This window comes from Clinocottus analis, unplaced genomic scaffold, assembly GCF_023055335.1.
Source record: "Clinocottus analis isolate CAN_PGR_092001 unplaced genomic scaffold, fCliAna1.0.p SCAF_8, whole genome shotgun sequence".
Classification (NCBI taxonomy): domain Eukaryota; kingdom Metazoa; phylum Chordata; class Actinopteri; order Perciformes; family Cottidae; genus Clinocottus; species Clinocottus analis.
In genome coordinates, this window is record NW_027176240.1 from 17122095 (window position 1) to 17143350 (window position 21256).

General features: G+C 42.9%; 1 protein-coding gene across 1 annotated transcript; it reads left to right on the forward strand.

Moving 5' to 3' along the window:
• The first annotated feature begins 2284 nt into the window (after positions 1 to 2284).
• On the forward strand, positions 2285 to 20388 carry ret (ret proto-oncogene receptor tyrosine kinase). Its single transcript, XM_068568569.1, has 20 exons — positions 2285 to 2382; positions 11371 to 11619; positions 11875 to 12165; positions 12566 to 12804; positions 12922 to 13117; positions 13208 to 13407; positions 14342 to 14624; positions 14760 to 14891; positions 15184 to 15294; positions 15413 to 15526; positions 15646 to 15890; positions 15985 to 16132; positions 16253 to 16360; positions 16444 to 16658; positions 16868 to 16990; positions 17079 to 17149; positions 17334 to 17471; positions 17629 to 17728; positions 18388 to 18535; positions 19412 to 20388. The coding sequence occupies exons 1-20, from the start codon at positions 2319 to 2321 to the stop codon at positions 19567 to 19569; spliced, it is 3333 nt and encodes a 1110-aa protein (XP_068424670.1). The 5' UTR covers positions 2285 to 2318; the 3' UTR covers positions 19570 to 20388.
• The last annotated feature ends 868 nt before the right edge of the window (positions 20389 to 21256 follow it).

Here is a 21256-nt window from a genome sequence, read left to right on the forward strand (position 1 = left end):
CATGAAATGAGCATCTAGTTAATGAAATGCAAAGGCATCCTGCTCTTCTTCCAGAGTGAAGCCATATAACACACTGCTCAGTAATGACATTGCGTAATACGGCGTAGTGGTTTTGGTAAGTGTTTTGTGAACAGAAGTTCTCGTTTGAATCCCTGAAGGTGCATCCTGCCTTCTTGAACAACACTCAAGTTCTTAATTGCTTTCCCAAACTATACCGTGCCAGCCTGCAATGGAAACGCGTAGCTGCATCTTCTTGAGATGAAGACTAAATCAATACACACTCGCCAGAGGCCTAAAGATATCTTTTGTGTCCTTACATGCAATGATAAAGCTTTTCATTTAGATATTAGCATTCAGCTGACTCAGTATGAGCGACTTACAGGAACTGCAGCAGCTCAGAAGCCATTAGAAACGTCACAAGAAGTTGTTAATACAGATCAAAATTACAACGTCTAGACAGTGGAGATGATGAACATTCTGCTTAGGTTTCAGATTGAATTTCTACTGATGCCGTGCCACAGAAACATTGTCAGAAAAAAGCCCACAAGCTATATTGTTGTCGTGGTCCCACATACCATGAAAGACCACAACATTTCCGCGTCTCTATTGATTCTCTATGAGCATATGTCTCAGGATACCTATAGTCTGTCATATGGAAACTTTATCCCAGATACAATGTTCTCATTCAGACCGCTCAGCTGATCTTATGTCACATAATGATCCCCACGCTCTCCCTTGATACAGCCGGCAGCACTGACAGTGAACATTTGGGTCCAGTATCTGTTAATGTATTGATATCGATATTATACATAAGAAAGGGTCACATTCCTTTCTCTCAATTTTAAGGCATTGCCTTCATTTTTTAAATTCATTCATTGGGTTTTAATCTGGATATTATTATGCTTTCGACCTGTATTGTCAGCATGTCCCAAGTCAGTATAATTAAAGTGAATTATATAATACACATAAGTATGAAATCACTCCAGCTATTTCTTTTACTTTCTCACATAGCATTCGTCTTCTTTATATACAGTCTGTCTTCCTTTTTTATATAGCTTATAGCTGATACAGATGAGGCAAATTGGACTAAAGACAGCAGGTGCAGACATATAATAGCAGTGTTTTCTTCCACTTAGTTGGAAGTTGCTGGAGCTCCTGAGAAGAAGCCCTGCTGTCTCTTCTGCAGCCCAGTGAGCTCCAGTGTTTCTGCTCCATGCAGAGACATTGATTGGAGAGCGATCGCTGTGTGAGTGACTGGTGTCCTGCCCCGAGGCTGCAGCAATGCATCACTCCACACACACCAGTCACAGAGAGATCCCTCACTTGAGCCGGCAGCCTTTAGCCACACGGACATACTCTGGAGACCTGAGAGGGGGTGGAAAGGTCCCGGAGAGTTTGACCAGAGTCACACAGCCTGGCCTTACATAATTAAGTCATTTGGTTCTGGGACCTTAAAGTGTAATTTATGACCAGTCAACACTGCGCAAGGGAAGTGGGACTAATTCATGTGCTGTTTTGGGGCTGCAGCTCAGCAGTGAAATGGTTCATCATTCAGCCCGGCTGCATCCCCATTGGCAGGAGATAATCACATGCCGGGCCGCTGTCGCGGCACCTTGTTCTCAAACAGACCTTTTAAAAATATTTGAATCCACTGAAGTGACTGTCATTTGGTGCAACTAGATGTGAAATAATGATACAGTTCATACATAAATGATGACAGAGCTCCTATAATGAAGCAGTGGTTCAAAAGAGCACACCTGATACCCTTCTCTCTCTTTTTTTTTTTCAAAAACAGTGCCTGTAGCTTTAAAATTCACCATTTAAATATAATTGTTAATATTTTTTCCCCCTGCAGAGTGTTAATGAGGTGACTGACCTGCTGTTAAATGATGCTCTTAAATGTAGATGCTGTGCTGCCTGCCGCTGCGGAAGCAGCGGGGCAGTGAAGCAGTCAGCCTCCTCCCCCTGGCCAGCCAGCCAGTCAGCCAGTCGGTCAGCCAGTCAGCCAGCCAGCCAGTCAGCCAGTCAGCCAGCCAGCCAGCCCAGCAGCAGCCACTGGAGCCGCACACAGCAGCGCGTCTATGGGACACTGAGGATTTCATCCCCCTGCCCGCAGCCGCGCGCACAGGACACACACTGGTTTATACAACGCCTTGTTTTCTTTGAACGGTTTGATTTTTTTAAAATATTTTTTCTTCTTCTTCTTCTTCTTCTTTTTTTATGTTTTTTTTTTTTTTTTTTTTTTTTTTTTGGTCGCTCGAAGGAACTTTTTGTGAATCTCATTTTCGTTCCGAAACTTTCCCTTATGGTTCGTGAATATGGGGTCAAGTTGTGGTTTCTCTCGGGGAAACATCGTAGTGCTGCTGCTGCTGCTGCTGGAAGGTAAGCTTCATCTTTGGATTCATGCACACGAGGGGAAGATGCAATTGGAAACAATTTCAAGTATATGTCGTTTCCAGCGGTTTACTCCAAAACGAGTGAGAAAAATAACAACAATACTACTTTTTCTTGTGAATAAAAAAAACTGTGTTAAAGAAGAGATAATTATAAATTGTCTTTTGTAATCCTAAATCCCGTTTCAGACATTATCTGTCCATCTGACAGCATCAGTTTTTGTTTAAAGCATCCTCTTACTCTCCTGGCAGTCAGAAAAGCAATATAAAATATAAGTATAAAATAAAATACGTTTTGGTTTGGGACACATTCCATATTCACAAAATGTATAATTCTCTACTAAACTGAAAGTCCTTGGGGGGGAAATAAAGTGCAAAGAGGAACGATTTGTAAGTTGCAACAAACGGAGCCAGCGGACCTGAAGTCTGACAAATAAGCTCCACATGAAGCTGACTGCTCTTGTGTGAAACTAAATAGCTTTGTTAGATTGCAACATTTTGGATGCTGAAGGACTTTCAAGGCTGTCTTTCCCCAGAAGACTCTGAAATGGCACGGACACAAAGTTGTCATTGTTTGGTGCTGCAAGTGATCCTTGCATTGTGCGCTGGCTGTTATGCGTGGTATGGCACACTGCAACCTGGAGTCCAATGAACACAACAGCCATATATCATAATATTATAATCCCGCTCCCAATCCCACAGCCCAACTGTACCAACACTGTCCTCCCATGCCGTCTATATTTAAAGTGTCTCTCATAGCTCAGGAGTGTGCAAATCTCAGTGTGTTGCAAGTATGCCAAATGTGATGCTTGGACAAATATAGGCCATTGTGTGGAATGCCTGGATTTGTTTTGGGACTTTGTCTTAACTGAGGTTACGAGGAGCGCTATGATGTGTAAAGTGTAACATTGGGACGATCCTCAGCGTCTCTTAGTGGAGTTGAGACGTGAAGAGGGTGTTTGTGTTCATGTGGATGGTTCAGAGCTATATTATGCCCGCAAAAATGGTCCCACACTAATAAACTACGGGCCTCTACGTAAACGCCCAAGGGAGCACTTTCCTGCAGTGTTGTTAAAATGATTAACGACATTTTTAAGGTGCCACCGTTGTTTGTAATGCTCTCTGCTTTTTTTCTCTCTCTCTCTCTCACTGTGACAGACAGCGTGTCTGTCAGTGCTGCAGGGCCCGGAGAGATGTGTTCTCACATCACCCTGACAGGAGACATGATGCTCCCCGCTTATACATCTACACGTCTGCTTCGTGTTGCAGCGCTCCTCCCAGTATTTATAGATGAGCACAGTGGGGGACAGTTGGATTTCATATGTCAAGGACGTAGATGCTAATTAAATGAGTGCTGAAACCTACACCTTACGTAAATGCGGCGCTCCTCACCTGCCCGTTTGTTGCAACAAAAGAGCCACACTCGTGCACGAGAGGAGGAGAGGCGCGCGGCGGGCAGGTGTGCAGCAGCTGCTGCTATCGCTGCGCAAACACTGCCTGTTTGTTTTCTTTCGGAAAATATCGCCTGTTGTACAAGAGCACAGCGTCCAGAGCACGTCGGACATTAACTGCCCTCCAAGTGACACATCAGATTGATTTGAGCTGTATTTCTTCAAGCAGATTGTGTTTCATTTCACTTTTAGAGGGTTTTTATTTTTTTTATTTTTAGAAGTTGACGTCATGATCAATATGGCCATTTCCTTCTGCACACTTCTTTATGAGTTATTTAATCCCCAAATGAGTTTCGTAAATGTGTCCTCGTCTTTTAAGTGATCGAATCGCGTTGTGGTGCACTTTTTGCATCACATAAGCTCTTATGCGTGACTTTTTTTATTATCAATTATGAAACATTTGATAAAATCCACGTGGGTTCGATTGATAGACACAAAAGTTAGTGTTTGGTAATTCCCACCGTCGCTGTTCCAGGTAACTCTTTAGTTAAGTGTTTCTTGCTGAGGTAATCAAACAGAGGAAATTGGCAATCAGCGTTCACTATAAGAGTAATCAACATTTTTACATGTGGCTGCGTCTTCAAGCACTTACCAGCAGAGTCAAGCAGAAGAAGTTCAACAAATAAAAAGTGAATTTAAAAAGGAGTATGTGGCGAGAGATTGTGTCCACTTCTGATGTAAACATGTTTACTTCCAATCAATGTCTGACTGGAAGGTCCAGGTTACTGAACTCTTCCGGTCAGTCATGATTAGTTAAGATGTGAACCTCTGATATTAGGAAGAAGGATGGACTTTCACGTGTGCTGTAAAAAAAAGAAGTTATTTTTAATGGAGGCTGGCTAATCTCAGATCTCATGCCTTAAAGTTAAAAGAAACGTTGGGTGTTATGGACCGGTTTGCTCTCATAGGTTAACAAACATATGGAATTCAAACTCAATAGTAGCATGGCTAAACCTGGTTCAAGACTTTATTGAAATGCTTCCAAATCCTTTTAACAGACCCGTCTGTGTAATCCATCAGTCCCACAAGAAGAGCCACAGATGTTTTCACATAAAAGCATCGATCCGTGTATCTTCCACCATGACCTTGCAACTGTAGCTTTGACCCTGCTTTGCCCTATGACCTCTGAAACCTTAACCAAGTGGTAATCCCCGGTGATGACCCCACCGTCCGAGAGGAAGCCACGATGCCGCCTCCTCCTGGCCTTAAAATGATCATTTTCATCAGCATCTTTTCCTCTTGAGAAGGACCAGACCAATAAATCTCATTTGGTACATGCTGCTATTTGATTTAGCTCCTTATTACATTATATGATTTAGTAAAGCTTCTGTCTTGTGGAGGCATTATAAATCTTGTCAATGTTCTAGTCTTGCTGTCAGTACGTCTCTTTTAGCATAATTGGAAAACATCAGGAGACAAGTTCTTCGCTGGAGATTTTATCTTTTGTATTTAATTAAGTAAACTGTGTTGCTTCTTTTTGTGTATCCCTGAAAACTAAATAGTTTCGATACTTGTCTATGGCATGGGCACAGCGAATATATATTTTTGGGTTTTCAGTGTATTGCTTTTTGTAAAAAACAAAACAAAACCCTGGCCTCAGCTTCCCTCCCTGTCCCTGAGAAGATAATACGCTACAAATGATCCGATTCCCAATCAGAGCAGTGATGCAGCAATTTTAGTCTTCCAAAGTTTGACGCCTTATTATTTCCAGTTAGAGCTCCTCCTTTTGCCAGAGCGCGCCATGTTTAATCAAGAAAACACTGTCAATAATGCATCGTCCCATTTTTATAGACTTTTTCTCGGTTATGATCAAACTGTTGTTGTTTTTAGGCTGGAGGGGCACCTCCCACTGCACTATTACTTCCATGACTGAGAGTCTTATCCCCAACCTCTCACTGTGGGGTGCTGCTGCCGGCGCTGCATGGACGCCGCTCCTACCTGTCAAAGCTCTCCGCCTGATCCTCTAGTCAGTTCAGGGTCACACTTCCCTCTCATGCATGGGTAGAATCTAATTTGCTGTGGTGAAAGGACAAGGAGACATTGATTGAAATTTTGCCCTCGGGGTATTTAGTCCCCTCGTTTCACATGGGCCTTGACAAGTTATTTTCCAGTGGCCCAGTGGTGCGCGTTGTGTTTGGCCCATCGTTTACGACAATGAACAAAACAAGAGAGCGAGCTCAGCTCATTGGATTCCACGTGCTGGTATGTCACTGCAGTGGATGTCGCTGATGAATGTGGTTTTTCTTTATTAAAGGTGCTAAGTGTGCCAGCTTGAAATGTATTTATATAACTTTTTGTGTGCACTTTACCCATGTATGCTGCTGTAATGCTGAAATGTCCCCACTGCGGGACTAGTAAAGGAATATCTAATTTAATCTAATTTAATGAACATCTGATTTACACATATATTGTCATTAATGTGATAATCATTAGGACTGATTATTATGTTTTTTATTAAAACCTCATTTAAACCCCGTCACTTTTTATCAAAATGGGAATGTTGCTGCGTGGCCCTCCTCCGGCCCCACCCTGGCATCACCCCGTGTCCATTTGTTTGCTCCTTCACTTAACTGAAGTGGGTAAACATGTTGGAAATGTTTTTCCCACCACCTGCCAGTGCCAGAAACTCTGAGAGCTTCACTTCGCCTGGTGCTGGAAGATCAGCGCCCCGCGTTCTCTGCCATAAAGCCGTGGCCCTCCCTCTGTTTCCATACTGTAATCCATCAGATTCACTGTGAAACCTGATGTGGCGACACGCGATGTAGCAGCAGTCAGAAGCTAAAAGTACGAGTCATCTCAACAGTGTTCTTTTTACTTTAGGTGCCGCATGATATCTTCAATATTTAATGATGACATAACTGCATTTTGCCACAGGCTGCTAATGCCTTTGTCTACTTCCGCGTACGTGAATCTGGTGGCGTATTACCCCCGCTGCGAGGAGGATAACGATGTGTTATCAAAGCGGTCTAATGACCACTGCGTCAAACTCAGTCAGGAGCTCGATGACGCACCACGTGTTCAGTGTTTGATGCCGCTGTCACTCCCGCAGGAATTCTTAAACTGAATTTGAACTTGCAGCTAACCCCTGAGGAGATGTTCTATTAGATTTCTTGATGACTGATGAACATGGTTCATTGGATCTTAGCTCTTGTATTCTCTGAGGGCTAATTGGATTACATTATGGTGTAATTGATTATTATGTTACGGTATGCTTAATGGTAACCTGAGTAATCTACCTGGAGCCTGACTACCTCCTCCCAACTGACATGAGATGTGGTATTACTCTGATGAAAGTTGGATCATAACACGGTATGACTGTCTTTCCTTATTACGCCTCATTGTTTTAAAATGAAAAGATTCACAATCAGGACTTTATTAAATCCAGGTTCTGGATGACGACGCAGTCGGGCATGCTGGCACAGGAAACCAAGAGGGAGAGATTTCCAAACATTATGATCAATAAAAGCTTTCATAAATGGATTTATGGCTCAATGTGCAGCTTTCTTTGTTAATTGAATCCTTGACGAAAACCATTCCCATCACTGTTACATCTTCAGAAGCAGAGTAATGGCGATAGGTTTCAGAGTGATTATGATATTTATTGTGTTTATTTCACCATGATATGCCGCAACTACTTTGTATTAGTTAATGGATTATTTGGAAATGTGGATATTGAAGGGCTAAATTGTGGCTGTGAAATAAACCGTAGCTGTAGTATCTGTGTGGCCCTGAGGCTGAACAAAAGGGTCCATATTACGTGCCACAGAGATGATTGCACACGTGCAGCCATCAGCCGTTCTCCCCGTCTGTCTCATCAGTGGAAAACAATCAGCATCACTGTTGATTAATAAGGTTATTGATCGATCTGTTGCCAGATACAGGGCATTTTCAGTGGGTCGTTACCAGGGACAGATGCGGCGTACGTTGACCTTGGGAGGGAAAGGGCACCGGGCCGATCTCTCACCACAGGAGCTGCAGTCTACGAGCAGGATTAGTGAGGGGATGAATCATGCACTTCTCCTGCTGTTGACAAGGAGGCCCGGTGAGGACGTCTGGGTGGGAGATCCAATGTTTTATTTCATTGAGACTTCGAAGGACATTCACTGAGGTAGAGGCAGCCTGTGGGTTAGTCGAGTCCATGAGCTCATAGCTGGTAAATCTATCAGCCCAAGCACGCATTGAGCTAATTGAGTTCCTGTCTTTGTCTGGGACAACGGGGAGGGCGTCCCACCCTATCAGCTCGTACCAGTCCTAGACACGCTGTGGTCTGTGGCTGACTGAGCACATGGCTTCTGATTTTGTGATGAGCTCGTGTCCTTTTTGTCCTTCCGCAGTTAAAAGTATGAAACAGAACTGACACAGGCCATAATTAACTCGAGCAAAACTGCCATCGTCAAAGGCATACGTGTATAGTTGAGTGAAAGGTATTTTTCTTCCTCCTGTTGTTGTTCTTTTTAATCCTCGAACAAGCGACATATGAGTTCAGTTTCAGTATATATACTCAGCAGTATATGATATCTTTTGTAAACACAGATTGAGTCCTCCAGTTCAAACACTGGCTTTATTTGCAAAATTACTTACTCTGGCTTTTGAAGAAATGACACAGTATATGGCAGCTAAGCGTCAGTTTTATTGCGGCTTGGAGGCTGTAAAGGTTTTGTTTATGGTGATAATGTGTACACACTTTGAGTTGTGGGAGGTCAAGGCTGTTCCCGAAACAGCCCATTATCCACGTATATGTCAAAATCTGAAAACAACATTGTTCAGTGTTCCGAAGACACAGAGTTGAAATTAAACCTGTGCTGCGCCTTTTATCTTTCCTGCAAGGTGAAATGTCGACACGTTCTGTATTTCTGATATTCTTGCGCATCATTTGGGGAAGCTAACGAGTCATACTTTTGGAAAATCTACATCATGGCTGCACAGACCAAATATGCCATTTGCTAAGAGAGGCCTGCTTGATCCATTCAATTAATTAGTTTGGGTATAAACTGCTTGCTGCCTGTTGGCTTCAGTCCTGGAAAGAAATTGAATTTTGAATGATATAAACAAATTGTGTTGTATGGGGGTCCAGCGATCGTGGCTTTGAGCCAAGGCCGGCATTCATAAACACATCGAGCTCCCACTGGTTCACATGTCGAGCCCTCTAGTTATATCTGTTGAGCTGCTGTCATCCGCTCTGTCGATTCATGACGCTGTCATGTCTGTGGATTCAATGTATTTCTTTATTAATATTAAACTGGGGTGTTGAAAGGAGTATATTTTCAGCTTGTTAAAGACAGAATTTAATCCAAGATCTTGAGCATTTTATCAAATGAATGCAAGCATCAGTCCAATAATGTCTTATGATGATGATTAAGCTCCAGTTCTCCACTCGCATTGGGCCTTTGCCAGTGAGATAATGGCTCCCTCTAAAGGCCATTTTAAGTATACAGATGGAGACCTAGATTGCATGCTTCTCTGCAATTAACATCCTATATTTTTTCGCATGACAACATAATATTCCGCTATTTCACTCCTTGAACTCCGATATATTATTAGAAGTTACCTCAAGTAAAGTTTTCATGTTGCTGAGAGTTTCATTTGAAGTGTTTTCACAGCAGAAGTAGAAACTCTATCCCATGTTGTACTACTATAGTAAAGCCCAAGGCCCTGCAGCACTGTGCTATTTCATAATACTCTAAAAAGTACAGTGTTTCAAGGTACATGCTTTTTATTTTATCAGACTCAGATGTATCCAACAATCTCCGGTGCATTTGAATCAATGTTGTTTCACTTAGGAGGAAACTCAAGATCACCATTTCATGCTGTTTTGGTCTGGTTTGAACTCTCCAACTTGATAACATCCCAAATTCACTTTGAATGATATTCTCAGTTATGCAACTCAGGAAACGAACATATCCAATTTGATCAACCTAATGTTTATTGCGGGTAAGTATAACATCCATTGCTTCAAACAAATGATTTTTTCTATGATGCATTTTCAGATTTGTCCAATACAGTGAAGACTTTTAATTAAAGAGTCATACAATTGATGAATTACCTATTGCAGTGACTGCCTTTTATGAAAGAATGTATATGATATTTCTTGTATTATTTTTATTTTATTGTATTAAGACTCTGATTCAACTTTATTTTTATTGCACACCTAAGACAACGAAATAAAGCTTTGACATTAAACCAAAAGTGCAAAAAGAAGCAGGAGAAGTGAAATGCAATGTGCTTGATAAATAAAAGATAAGCAATACAAAAAATTAATAATATAGTAGAATACCAATGGAGATAGTATAAACAGTTATATCATCATTTTCACATTATTTTAGTTTCCCAGTTTTTGCCTGTATGTCTTTTGGAGTATATTATTAAAGAGATTTTTTTTCACGCTCGGGTTTCTACCATGACGACCACGGGATCAAATACATCTAAGCCTTAAGCCCAAAAGGTTTTCCTTAGATTCTAATGGAAACCTTTGGGCTGGCGTCTATCAGGTCTACCTAACAAAAAACAATAAAGCAAACCTAAACCTGATAAAGCCTCAAGACATTGTTCAAGCTGAACGGTTCTGGTTCGGTTGCGGTAAATTTAGCAAACGGAAAACCATCCCTCAAATCCGAGCCATGAAACTGACACCCGAGCATGATTAACAAACAAGTGGCCTGTTGTTTGTTTTTGTCTCGGGAACACTTTTAATAAAAAGGGCTGCAGCCTCCTTGAGTATATCTCCATCCTTCAGGAAGGACGGCCACATTTTATCCATCAGCTCGGCCTCCTGTCATCCAATCCCCGCAAAATTAAATCAATGTCTGAAACCAGAGCCGAGGCCTCAACTACACCACCAGAAATAGACAATCTAGTTCTGCAGCCTACTAATGACATTAGTGCGTTCCCTAAATGGTCGCCGACCGTTGTCAAAGAGGAACACAACAGGGATATAATTACAGGAGGAACACTCACATCTCCATTTTCCTGTAAAACACGCAGCCTGCTATAGCTCCTTATGGATTTCCTCAACACACATGCACACATACTCACCCCACGGCCCCCTCTGGCAGGTAATGATTCATCTCTTCTCCATATCGTGTTATCCCTTGTAATTAAACTTCTCAAGGTGAACACAAGGAGAGTCGGAAACCGCATGTTATTGACCGTGTGAGAGATTCATTAAAAGAGCTGCATACGTGTCATTTGAGCCGTCCTTTCAATATCCGCTAACAGAGGAGATGACAGACGTATCAGAGGAAGAGAAAAAAAAATGAATCTGTCATATTCCATGTATGTGTTCATTTCCATTCAGTGGCCAGACAGCATTGTCAGCGGGTATTGTTTCCACTGTTAAATACCCAGAAAGAGATGTCTGATAACTGCTGTTATCCTGCTCTGTACTAATACTCTACATTACATTATCTAATGTCAGGCCTTATTTTGGCGATCACAATGTTTCCCTTGAAGGGAATGCAACTAAACCACCCGTTGTGGTTTACCTGGCCAGCTGCTTTTAAACTTCTGGTTGTTTCGTCTTCCTGCAGGAGCGACGGGGCTGTACTTCCCTCAGAATGAATACTTTGAGACGGTGTATGTGGGCCAGCTGGCGGGGACGCCGATCCTCCAGGTCCACGCAATGCTGGACAGCAACTCTGAGATGTCGCATTTCTACCTGTGCCGGAAGGGCTTCCTCAGACGTCCACCAGCCTACAGCTCCTGGTTCAATCTGGACATCCACACGGGAATCCTGTCCTTGAACAAAACCCTGGAGGAAAGCGACTTCGCCTCGTTAAGTGAGTTGGATGCGAACATTTTAATGGCAATGTATAGTCTCTTTTCAGTGCCATGTGTCCCCGACACATGAGAGTGAATTAGTATCTCGACATTTATCCCTTTTGCATAATGCTTTGGCTCCATGTTTCGGTCTCTGCTCTCAGGAGGATAATGTGATTGCATATGAGCGAAAAAGAAGAAGCTTAGTCATCAAAAAGAGCACTGTCTGAGATTAAAACGCTGCTTGATTTTTCTTTGGCTGTGCGTCCCGTCAGATAAAGACTCCTGGTCCGTTAAGAAGTTGTTCCTGCATGCCATGGTGAAACCTAACTTCAGCGGGAAGCTTGAGTGCATCGGAAACTCCCCTCGGGTGACTCTGGACTTCGTTAATGCCACGATGCCTCAGTGCGCTCAGACAGATCTGAAGGAGCTGTGCTTCCGTCACAGAGACACCTCCAACCCACACATCATGGAGAACCGGTTCCCCGGGCCCCTTCGGCAACTCAGGCGTCTCACCAGACTCAACGTCTGCCCCAACTACACCATCACTTACAATGTGGAATCAGGTGGGACACTTTGAAGAGAGACTTTGACACATGTTCAAATAGGAAATGGCACGTTCTTCCTCTTATAGATGAACTGTTGAATTCAAAAACAAGAAAACACACCATTGTTTCATTTAATGCACTATTGGTATGATCAGTATGGCGTCTAAGTTAGTAAACTTAAAGTATCTATTGCTGTAGAACACAATACTGATCATTGTATGACTGCATGACTCTCATTAACTTGTGCTGTTAAACTAGTTAGCATTTAGCTAAATGCCTTCCTTCCATTGATGTCAGTGGTAGCCACCGTGGCAACTGTTGGTCTTGCATTAAATCCCACCTATCCTCAGTATATCACATTCAGACGGCGGCTGCTGGCCTATGTACATCTGACTCTGGTGGATCCTCTTGTCTCCAGATACTCCGGCTCCATTTGCTGTCGATGAGAACACCAAAGAGCTGCTGGTGACGGCTGCGCTGGACCGCGAGGAGAGTGAATTCTACCGACTCCTGCTGGTTTGCACAGTCCGGACAGAAACGCTCATCACCAAGGTGGAAACTTCACTGGATGTCTTTGTCAACGATGAGGATGACAACGCGCCGTACCTGAACGGAACAGACACAGTAGATGTTATCATCGGCTTCAACCGGACAAAGGTGAGGAGAACCAGTATGACGCGGTTCTGATCAGCTTGGATTATTTCATAGACACAATGTGGCCGTTTAAAAAATACATCTTATGTACATTTCTTACTCCTTTTTCTTCTTCTTCAGGGTGGCTCCTTTGGGAATTTGTTTGTCTTTGACAGGGATTTAACCCCCATCTACCCAATAGACCAGAGTCACAATAAGTATGTGGGGACCTTTCTCAATTCTGACCCATGGGTCAATGAAACATTTGGCATAAAAGGCACCTTCAGTGAAAAGAAAGCTGCTGTTGGAGGAATTCGAGAGACCGTCCACAACTACCGTAAGTTTTTCTGGGGCGACTACAAATCATTTGTATTCATCAACACTGTGGTTTTTCATCCACATGTGCATGTTTGGCACTTGATTTTAGAGCTGGTCCTGAAGAGGAACCTGGATGTGACTGAAAATCGCACCCTGCAGCTCGACTACCTGGTAAATGACACCACCTACCCTGGTCTGGAGGGCACAGTGTTGCTGCACTTCAACGTCACCATCTTACCCGTCCACATCCGCTTCGCCAACGTCACGCATATGTTTACGTTGACACGCCGGGCTTCTTTCTACGCGCAGGTACTTGCGGCTGCTTATCATTCAACTCTGTGTTTAGTCTGCTGCTGTCAGAAAGTGTAGGTCGACATGTTTTCAAGTTTTTAGTAACTCACATCAATGGCTCTCTGCTGGATGAGCCACACCTATTTTTTCTGCTGACATGGATCGTGGTTATCTGGATCATAGTCCATGCCTAATACTCATTATATGAATAATTTCTGTCATTGTCATTGAATGTGCTGTAACTCTGTTACCGGGCGTGTTTATTCTGTACGCATGACATCTATTGCTTCTGTCCATCCGGGGAGAAGGAACCTCCTCTTTTGCTCTTCCAAAAGTTTCTTCCTTTTTTCCCTTTGAAAGTTTTTTTGAGGGAGTTTTTCCTGATCTGATGTGAGGTCCTGGGACAGGGATGTCACATGTCTACAGATTGTAAAGCCCTCCGAGGCAAATGTTGTCATTTGGGATTTTGGGCTATACGAAATCAACTGAATTGAACCTGTTTGAAGATTATAAAGATGTCCACCTGAGGAGCGCAGGCTTCCTAAAACAAAGTCTTGGTGTTGAAAGATTAAAACAGATATGCTGGGAAGCAAAACATCAACAGAGCATGAACACGGTCTGTACAATAGCATCTGCCTTGATGTCACGTGTCAAGTTTGGATGCTGCAATGGTTTTATTCCCCAATAAGATTGAACTGTCACATGTTACAGTGTTATTTCTATTCACTATTTAGAAATCCCAGCCATTCAAACAGCTAAAAAACTGTTATCACACAAAATGAGACTGCCACCTGCTGGCTTAGTAAGAACAACCGCAAATAATAATAATAAAAAGCTGTCTTTCATGAATTGGTATCTCTGTAATACAGTCGTCCCTGAAGCTGTTTGCATTATGCCAACCTTCCACTTAAATGACCTCTTGTCTTCCATCTTTCCACCCTGCTCCTCTCAGGTCGGCAAAGTCTGTGTGGAATACTGCCAACAGTTTGACGGCTTCAGGGTCGCATACCGGCTTGAGGCGCCAGATAAGAACGTGTCTGCCGACGTGCAGTCTTGCTATGCAGCCATCGGCATCACCCAAGCCCCGGATGAGATGCTGGGGCTGCTCTATGTGAACGACTCGGAGGCGCTGCGCAGGCCCGAGTGCCAGGACCTGCAGTACCTTCTTGTTGCTCAGGAGGAGCACAAGCAGCTGGAGGCCAGCACGCAGATACACATCGTACTGGATGCTGAAGGTGAGACTGTCACGGCCCATTTTACATTTGATGAGGTCCTAGAAAGACAGGGTGTACTCTTCCTGTCATAATAGAATCCAAGCTGTCTTTGAAAGTTTTGCTTGTGTGTGTGTGTTTGTAACGTGTCGCACATAGCAAACAAGGCCAGTCAGGAGAGCCAGCAGTTCTCATCCTGTGCAGAAAACAGACAGCGAGGAGAGTGTGAGTCTGTCCGAGGCCTGGGGGCAACAACGGGGAGATGCCAGTGGAGGCAAGGCACTGAGAAAGGTACACTTTATTTAATTAACACATAAACATTACTGGCTCATGTCCACATTACTTAATTCGAACTAAATGTAGTGGTTAAATGACCAGAACCAGCACGTGTATCTTTCCAAAGTGACATCCTTTTTCCTACAGGAAGTACAGAGTAACAAAAAATGTGGTCTTAATTTTGATAAATACAAGCAGGATGGCTTTCGAGGACTTAGATTCAGGCTAACAGCAGGACAAGCTGACCATGCGTCATGGTCATCTGGTCATGTGTTCCCACTTTTGTTTTTTTGTGTTGACGTTCCAGGAATTTCCGAAAATTACTCGACCTGCTCGCCTGACCTGCGGACATGTCCAGATAGCTTTTGTGATGCAGTTGAAAGCAAAGATGCGTCAATATGTCCACAAGACTGTACAAGTAAGAAACACATGCCTTGCTTTTCACTACACGGATGGATTTCTGCACAAATGTAAACACGTTGCATCACGTACACGTCTGTAAATAGGAGCACGCTAACTGTTTGTTGTCTCTGAAGAGGAAACTGTTACCGGAGGCCATGAACGAGGCTTGAGGAACGGGATCCAGGCTGGATATGGAACCTGCTACTGCTTCTCTGAGAGATGCTTTTGTGAGAAGGAAGATATTGAGGGTGAGCTGTCATGCATCACACTAAACTGTCAAGTGAAATCCAGCCTCCGAGAGGAGTCGTTATTCATGTCATCTCAAGAGTAAACCAGGGCTACGTTGCTATTTCTTGAACTCCACCAGAGGTGATATGTGACGAGATGTGTAAGACCATCATCGCCACGGCTCTGCTCCTCTCCTTCATCGTCTCCATCCTCCTGTCTTCATTCTTCATCCACCGGTACCACAAGAACTCGCCTAAGCCCCCGATCGCCTCTGCTGAGATGACTTTCCGCCGGCCAGCTCAGGGTTACCCCATCAGCTTCCCCGCGAACAACCTTCGCCGGGGCTCGCAGGACTCCATCGAGCCTGAAAACTTTAAAATACCAGTAAGCTGCTTCTTTCGGCCCGCGACCGACTTTTCCAAAGCAACGCATATTGAACTGGTTAAGAAGTCGTCAATATTCCCATGTTTTTCAACAGGAGGATCCTAAATGGGAGTTTCCTCGTAAAAACCTTGTACTTGGCAAGACTTTGGGAGAAGGAGAGTTTGGGAAAGTAGTCAAGGCAACAGCGTTCAGGCTGAAAGGAAAAGCTGGTTACACCACCGTGGCTGTGAAAATGCTTAAAGGTAAGACAAGCCAGCCAGAAGCCAGACCAGATGGGGAAAGTAATAGTGATATACGAGAAGTGAATGTCTGGAGAGAGGAATGGTTTCATCATTACGATCCCTTCTTTTTCTCCACGGCAGACAACGCCTCTCATAGTGAGCTGCGTGACCTGCTGTCAGAATTCACTTTGCTGAAGCAAGTCAACCATCCGCACGTCATCAAGATGTTCGGAGCGTGCAGTCAGGACGGTGAGACACCAGCGCTCATGCTAGCCTCTATCAGGGTACGTGTGTTGCACGCGGCCTCTGAAGTGCTGCATTTCTCTCAATAGGTCCATTGTATCTGATCGTGGAATATGCCAAGTATGGGTCACTGCGCAACTTCCTGCGCGAGAGTCGGAAAGTTGGCCCGAGCTACATGGGAAGGGACGCCAACCGAAACTCCAGTTACCTGGAGAACCCAGACGACAGGGCGCTCACCATGGGCGACCTGATCTCCTTCTCATGGCAGATCTCCAGAGGCATGCAATACCTGGCGGAAATGAAGGTATTGAACAAACATAATTAATCTAAATTAAAAAATATATACGTGTGCTGCAGTTTGAAAGGTTTGAAATTGTTGAAATATGTGTAACAAGTGTCAATTTGAGTGTAATGACTGAGTGAGGTTGAAGCCACTTCCAGTGTGTGTGGAGTGTGTGGACTGTAAGCATTTGCAATGTCATATGGCTTTAATCGAGGCTTCTGCTCCAACAGCTTGTTCACAGGGACCTTGCAGCACGAAATGTCCTCGTCGCTGAAGGACGAAAGATGAAGATCTCCGACTTCGGCCTCTCCAGAGACGTGTACGAAGAGGACTCATATGTTAAGAGGAGCAAGGTAAAGGGCCAGCCACAGAAAAGTACTCATTTCGGTATATTTACAAAGATCATCACAAGTTTAAACAAACTCTCTCACTTATTTCCAGGGTCGTATCCCCGTTAAGTGGATGGCAATAGAGTCCTTGTTTGATCACATTTACACGACACAAAGTGATGTGTGAGTACAATACACATTTAAAGAAATACTTTGTCATGTTAGGAAATACACTTGTGCACTTTCTTGTTCAAAATGAGAAAGTCAGTATGGGTATTTCCCAAAATGTCAATTATTCCTCAAAGCAATTATTATTCAATGCTCTATTTATTGAAATATTATCATGAGCTCCTGTGGTTTCTTCCAGCTGGTCCTTTGGTGTGCTGTTATGGGAGATAGTGACACTGGGAGGAAATCCATACCCAGGTATCGCTCCTGAACGCCTCTTTAACCTCCTCAAGACTGGTTACAGGATGGAGAGACCAGAGAACTGCTCGGAGGAAATGTGAGCGCCACTCCGTCACTCTGCAGCATCTCCTCATCGTCCCTGAGTTCAATAACTCCCCTCCACCACATTACAGTCCCAACCGTCACGGAAAATGTCTGTTGGGAAGATTAAATGACGCTTATCCTCACACACATTAAAACATTTTCCTCCGCAGGTATAATCTCATGCTTCGATGCTGGAAACAGGAAGCAGAGAAGAGGCAGACATTCTCAGACATCAGCAAAGAACTGGAGAAGATGATGGTGAAAAGTCGGGTATGATGAAGATACACAATACATTAATATAAGTTATTAATGTTCTTCCACAGTAAAGCAGTGTGGGGGGTGGGAAGCTATTAATCAGCCGCTTTCCATGCAATACTGGAACAATTTTAGTGCTGCATTATTGAGATCCTGCTGTAAGACGTTTTTTGCTTTCCACTCCTTTTAAATTTGCAGCTGGCTTCATAATCAGCAGTAGATCCGCTCTAGTGGACATCATGTACTGTTGGCTCTCTGTCGATAGTCACATACACACACATGCTGCGTGTTTTGCCGTATGATCTGCCACTCTTCCCAAACGCTTTAGATAGCATAATTAGGGTCTGAAGAGCAATCTTAAAGTGTGGCCTTGGGCGGTGTAATCCCAGAGCACACCAGTCAGGCCTGTGCTATTGAAGTAAGGCTAAATATAGAACATTTACGGACAAGGGAATGCAGACATCCCAGAATTCAACAGGCTCGCTCTTCCCTGTTGTCAAAAAGAGGCAGCGGGCATGTCACATGATGTAAAGAGTAGAAATGTCCCCAAGGCCTTTGTGAGTAGACGTCGCCGCACGGTGTGACCTTTAGCGTGACCACACTCGGCCTTTAGCATGTCGGGATTCCTCGCCTCACTAATCTGCCTAAATCCCACCTTCGTCTGCTCTTGTCAGGATTACCTGGATTTGGCGGCCTCCACGCCAGCCGACGCCCTGCTGTACGACGACGCCCTCTCTGAAGAGGACACACCACTAGTGGACTGTAATAACGCCCCTCTCCCTCGAACCCTCCCCTCCACATGGATTGAAAACAAGCTCTATGGTAGAATCTCCCATGCATTTACTAGATTTTAGAAACAGGACACACAACACAAGCTCTCTTTTTTGGCAAGATGTGATTGGCTTTTCCGTGGTCAAGTGTGTGTGACTGTGATCTCGGCATGCCTATCCCTGATTAATGCTGACTTGTCTCCCATTTCATCGTAAATGAGAGGCTCAGTGAAAAAAAGATCTTGTGTCTTGACCTTTCTGTTTTACTTGGACCTGCTTCTAATGTACATGAATGCTGACCAAAAGTGCTATATTTGTAAATATTGAGAATACGCTTCATTCTAATTTATATGGCACTGCTCATACTCACGCTTCATCTGCATTTATTTGTAGATAGTTTATGTTTTCACGCCATCACATTTCCACTGTCAACATTCCATTATTTGTTCACATTGGAAGAAACAGTGTGTAACATTTGAAACAGGTCCTTGCTGAATCAATCACTCACTGTGTTTTTTTAGTTTCAGATTGTCTCAAATTTTCTGTCTTTCTAATGTATGTTAGCTAGTGATCCATAATTATTTCACAATGCTGAACAGAGAAACAGTAAGGCTTTCGAATGCAACTCTCAGGTGGCATTCATCCAAAGTAAAGAACACATTGGACCAGCTACTTGTGGTCCACCGGCACTTTTGAACAATAAAATCAAGGGAGTCACTAGTCAAAGTAGGGGCATATGCATAGCCTTGATACATTACAAAAACTTAATGAATAGCAACATAACATAAGTCATAACTGTACACCTCTGAGAGTCAACCCAGGACTTGTTTCAGAGACAGACACTACAGAGTTTGATTTGAGAGCCTTACTGTCTGCACGCTGTTAACCTTTCACTGAGTGCAGAAAAATGATATGTTCTCGTTTTTAGGCATGTCATACCCCAACTGGCCTGAGAAGAGCCCGGTACCGCTCAACAGACATGATGCCACTAATCCAGTCTTTACAAGATATGCCAATGATAGTGTTTATGCAAACTGGATGGCTTTGCCTTCACCCGCAAAAGCTGTGGACAAGCTTGATAGCTAAAGACAAAGCAACACTGTAGAAAAGATGACGAATTGGTAGATGTGTATATTTCTATAAGACTGTACATATACAATCTGATGCTAAAGTTGGTTCCCTTTTATTTCTGTTGCACGGGTATTCAATGTTTAAAACTGGGGTATTTTTGCTGCAGAAGCGGCAGGATCGATGTAGACCACGCTTCATTCAGCTCTTCAGTATGTTAATTATTACCTCACGGGTCATGTTGGCCATGTTGTATCACTGCATGACTATTGTACCAGATTGTACGCCAGTGTCAATGTCTTTTAAGTGCCTGTGCCGCTTCTACAATAGCCTCCAAATATTAATGTGCAACTGTGAAGATCTTGTTCCAGCCCAGGAATTAAAGGGGACGTCTTTACCATCACCTGCTGTAGACAGCTGGGATTGAGTGGACAAAAGCAAAAAGGCTGAATTTGTTCTAAAAATGTAAAGTTTCTACTTTGGAGCATTGTTCTCCTCAAAATGCCAGAGACCCATTTTGTGTTTCTCCCGATAGATGTTTTAAAACTGTTCTTGCCAAAGAAAAGTAACACAGACATGATCAGTGAACAGTTTTCTTTGCTTTTGTTTTTTGTTTTTTTACAGGAAAGATATCAACTAGTGAGTGCTACTCCAGTGTAAGGACATGAGACGTATTGTAGATTGTGACCATGTCCCATGTCAGACTACCGTTCACTTTTGGATTCACTTTAATGGCAATCTTTGTGGAAGACGTATGATTATGTAAACTAATGAGTGTTATCATGTTGTTATTATTTGATTAAGTTCTAATTAATAATAAACATACAAAATTTGCAATACGTCTACTCACCTCATGTTTCTGAAAATAGATATTGAGCGTCTGTTCACTGATTCATTTTTTTGTGTGGATTTTAAAAAAAATGTAATTTATGCAATCACATAAATCACTCCAGGCTCCAATATAAATCTGTATAAAATCTAACCACTTTAAAAGATTGTATACAGATTTTTTTTTAATTCTCTTTAGTTTTTAAGCTATTTTAATTTCCATAATCCTTTTTTCTTTCTCAAATTTCTAGAACCCCTAAGATATGCAATATAATAAATAATTACAGAGAAATTAAGTAAGATATACACTATTGCAACTTCAAAACCTTTATTTACATATCGGGCAAAACTGACTCCATGTTGTTTTCAAGCCATTTTTCCTATTTTTAGTGCGCCTGGTCTCCATCTCGGCATCTTTTTCAGGATACTGGGCCATCAGAGTAGGCCTGCTGTGACGCCACATGAATTTATAAATAGTTATCACCATAAATGCAAAAGAAAACAAAAAACTCCCTTTATCATGGATGAATGTATATCTAATCACAGAAGGCATTATTTGCTGTATTTCTTTGCTTTATAAAGTCTCGCTCTGTTGTTCCATGCTGGATTACAAAGCTTATGAAAGGGACATCATAGCATCGAGCTCTCGTTGGAAACATACAACAGCGACGGAGCGAAAGCCATGAAGTGAGTTTCTGGACCGTTCTAGTTATTAATGGAAATAGTAATTGTCGTAAGTAAAGTCATATACGACAGCGTCAATCTCATTGGGTATTAATTTGTCATCCATCTGTACTTTGGCTTCTTTACATTGTTGCTTTATTCTAATTTTCTCTCCTCACCACATTTTGATGTTACTTGCAGAGCGTGCTCCTTA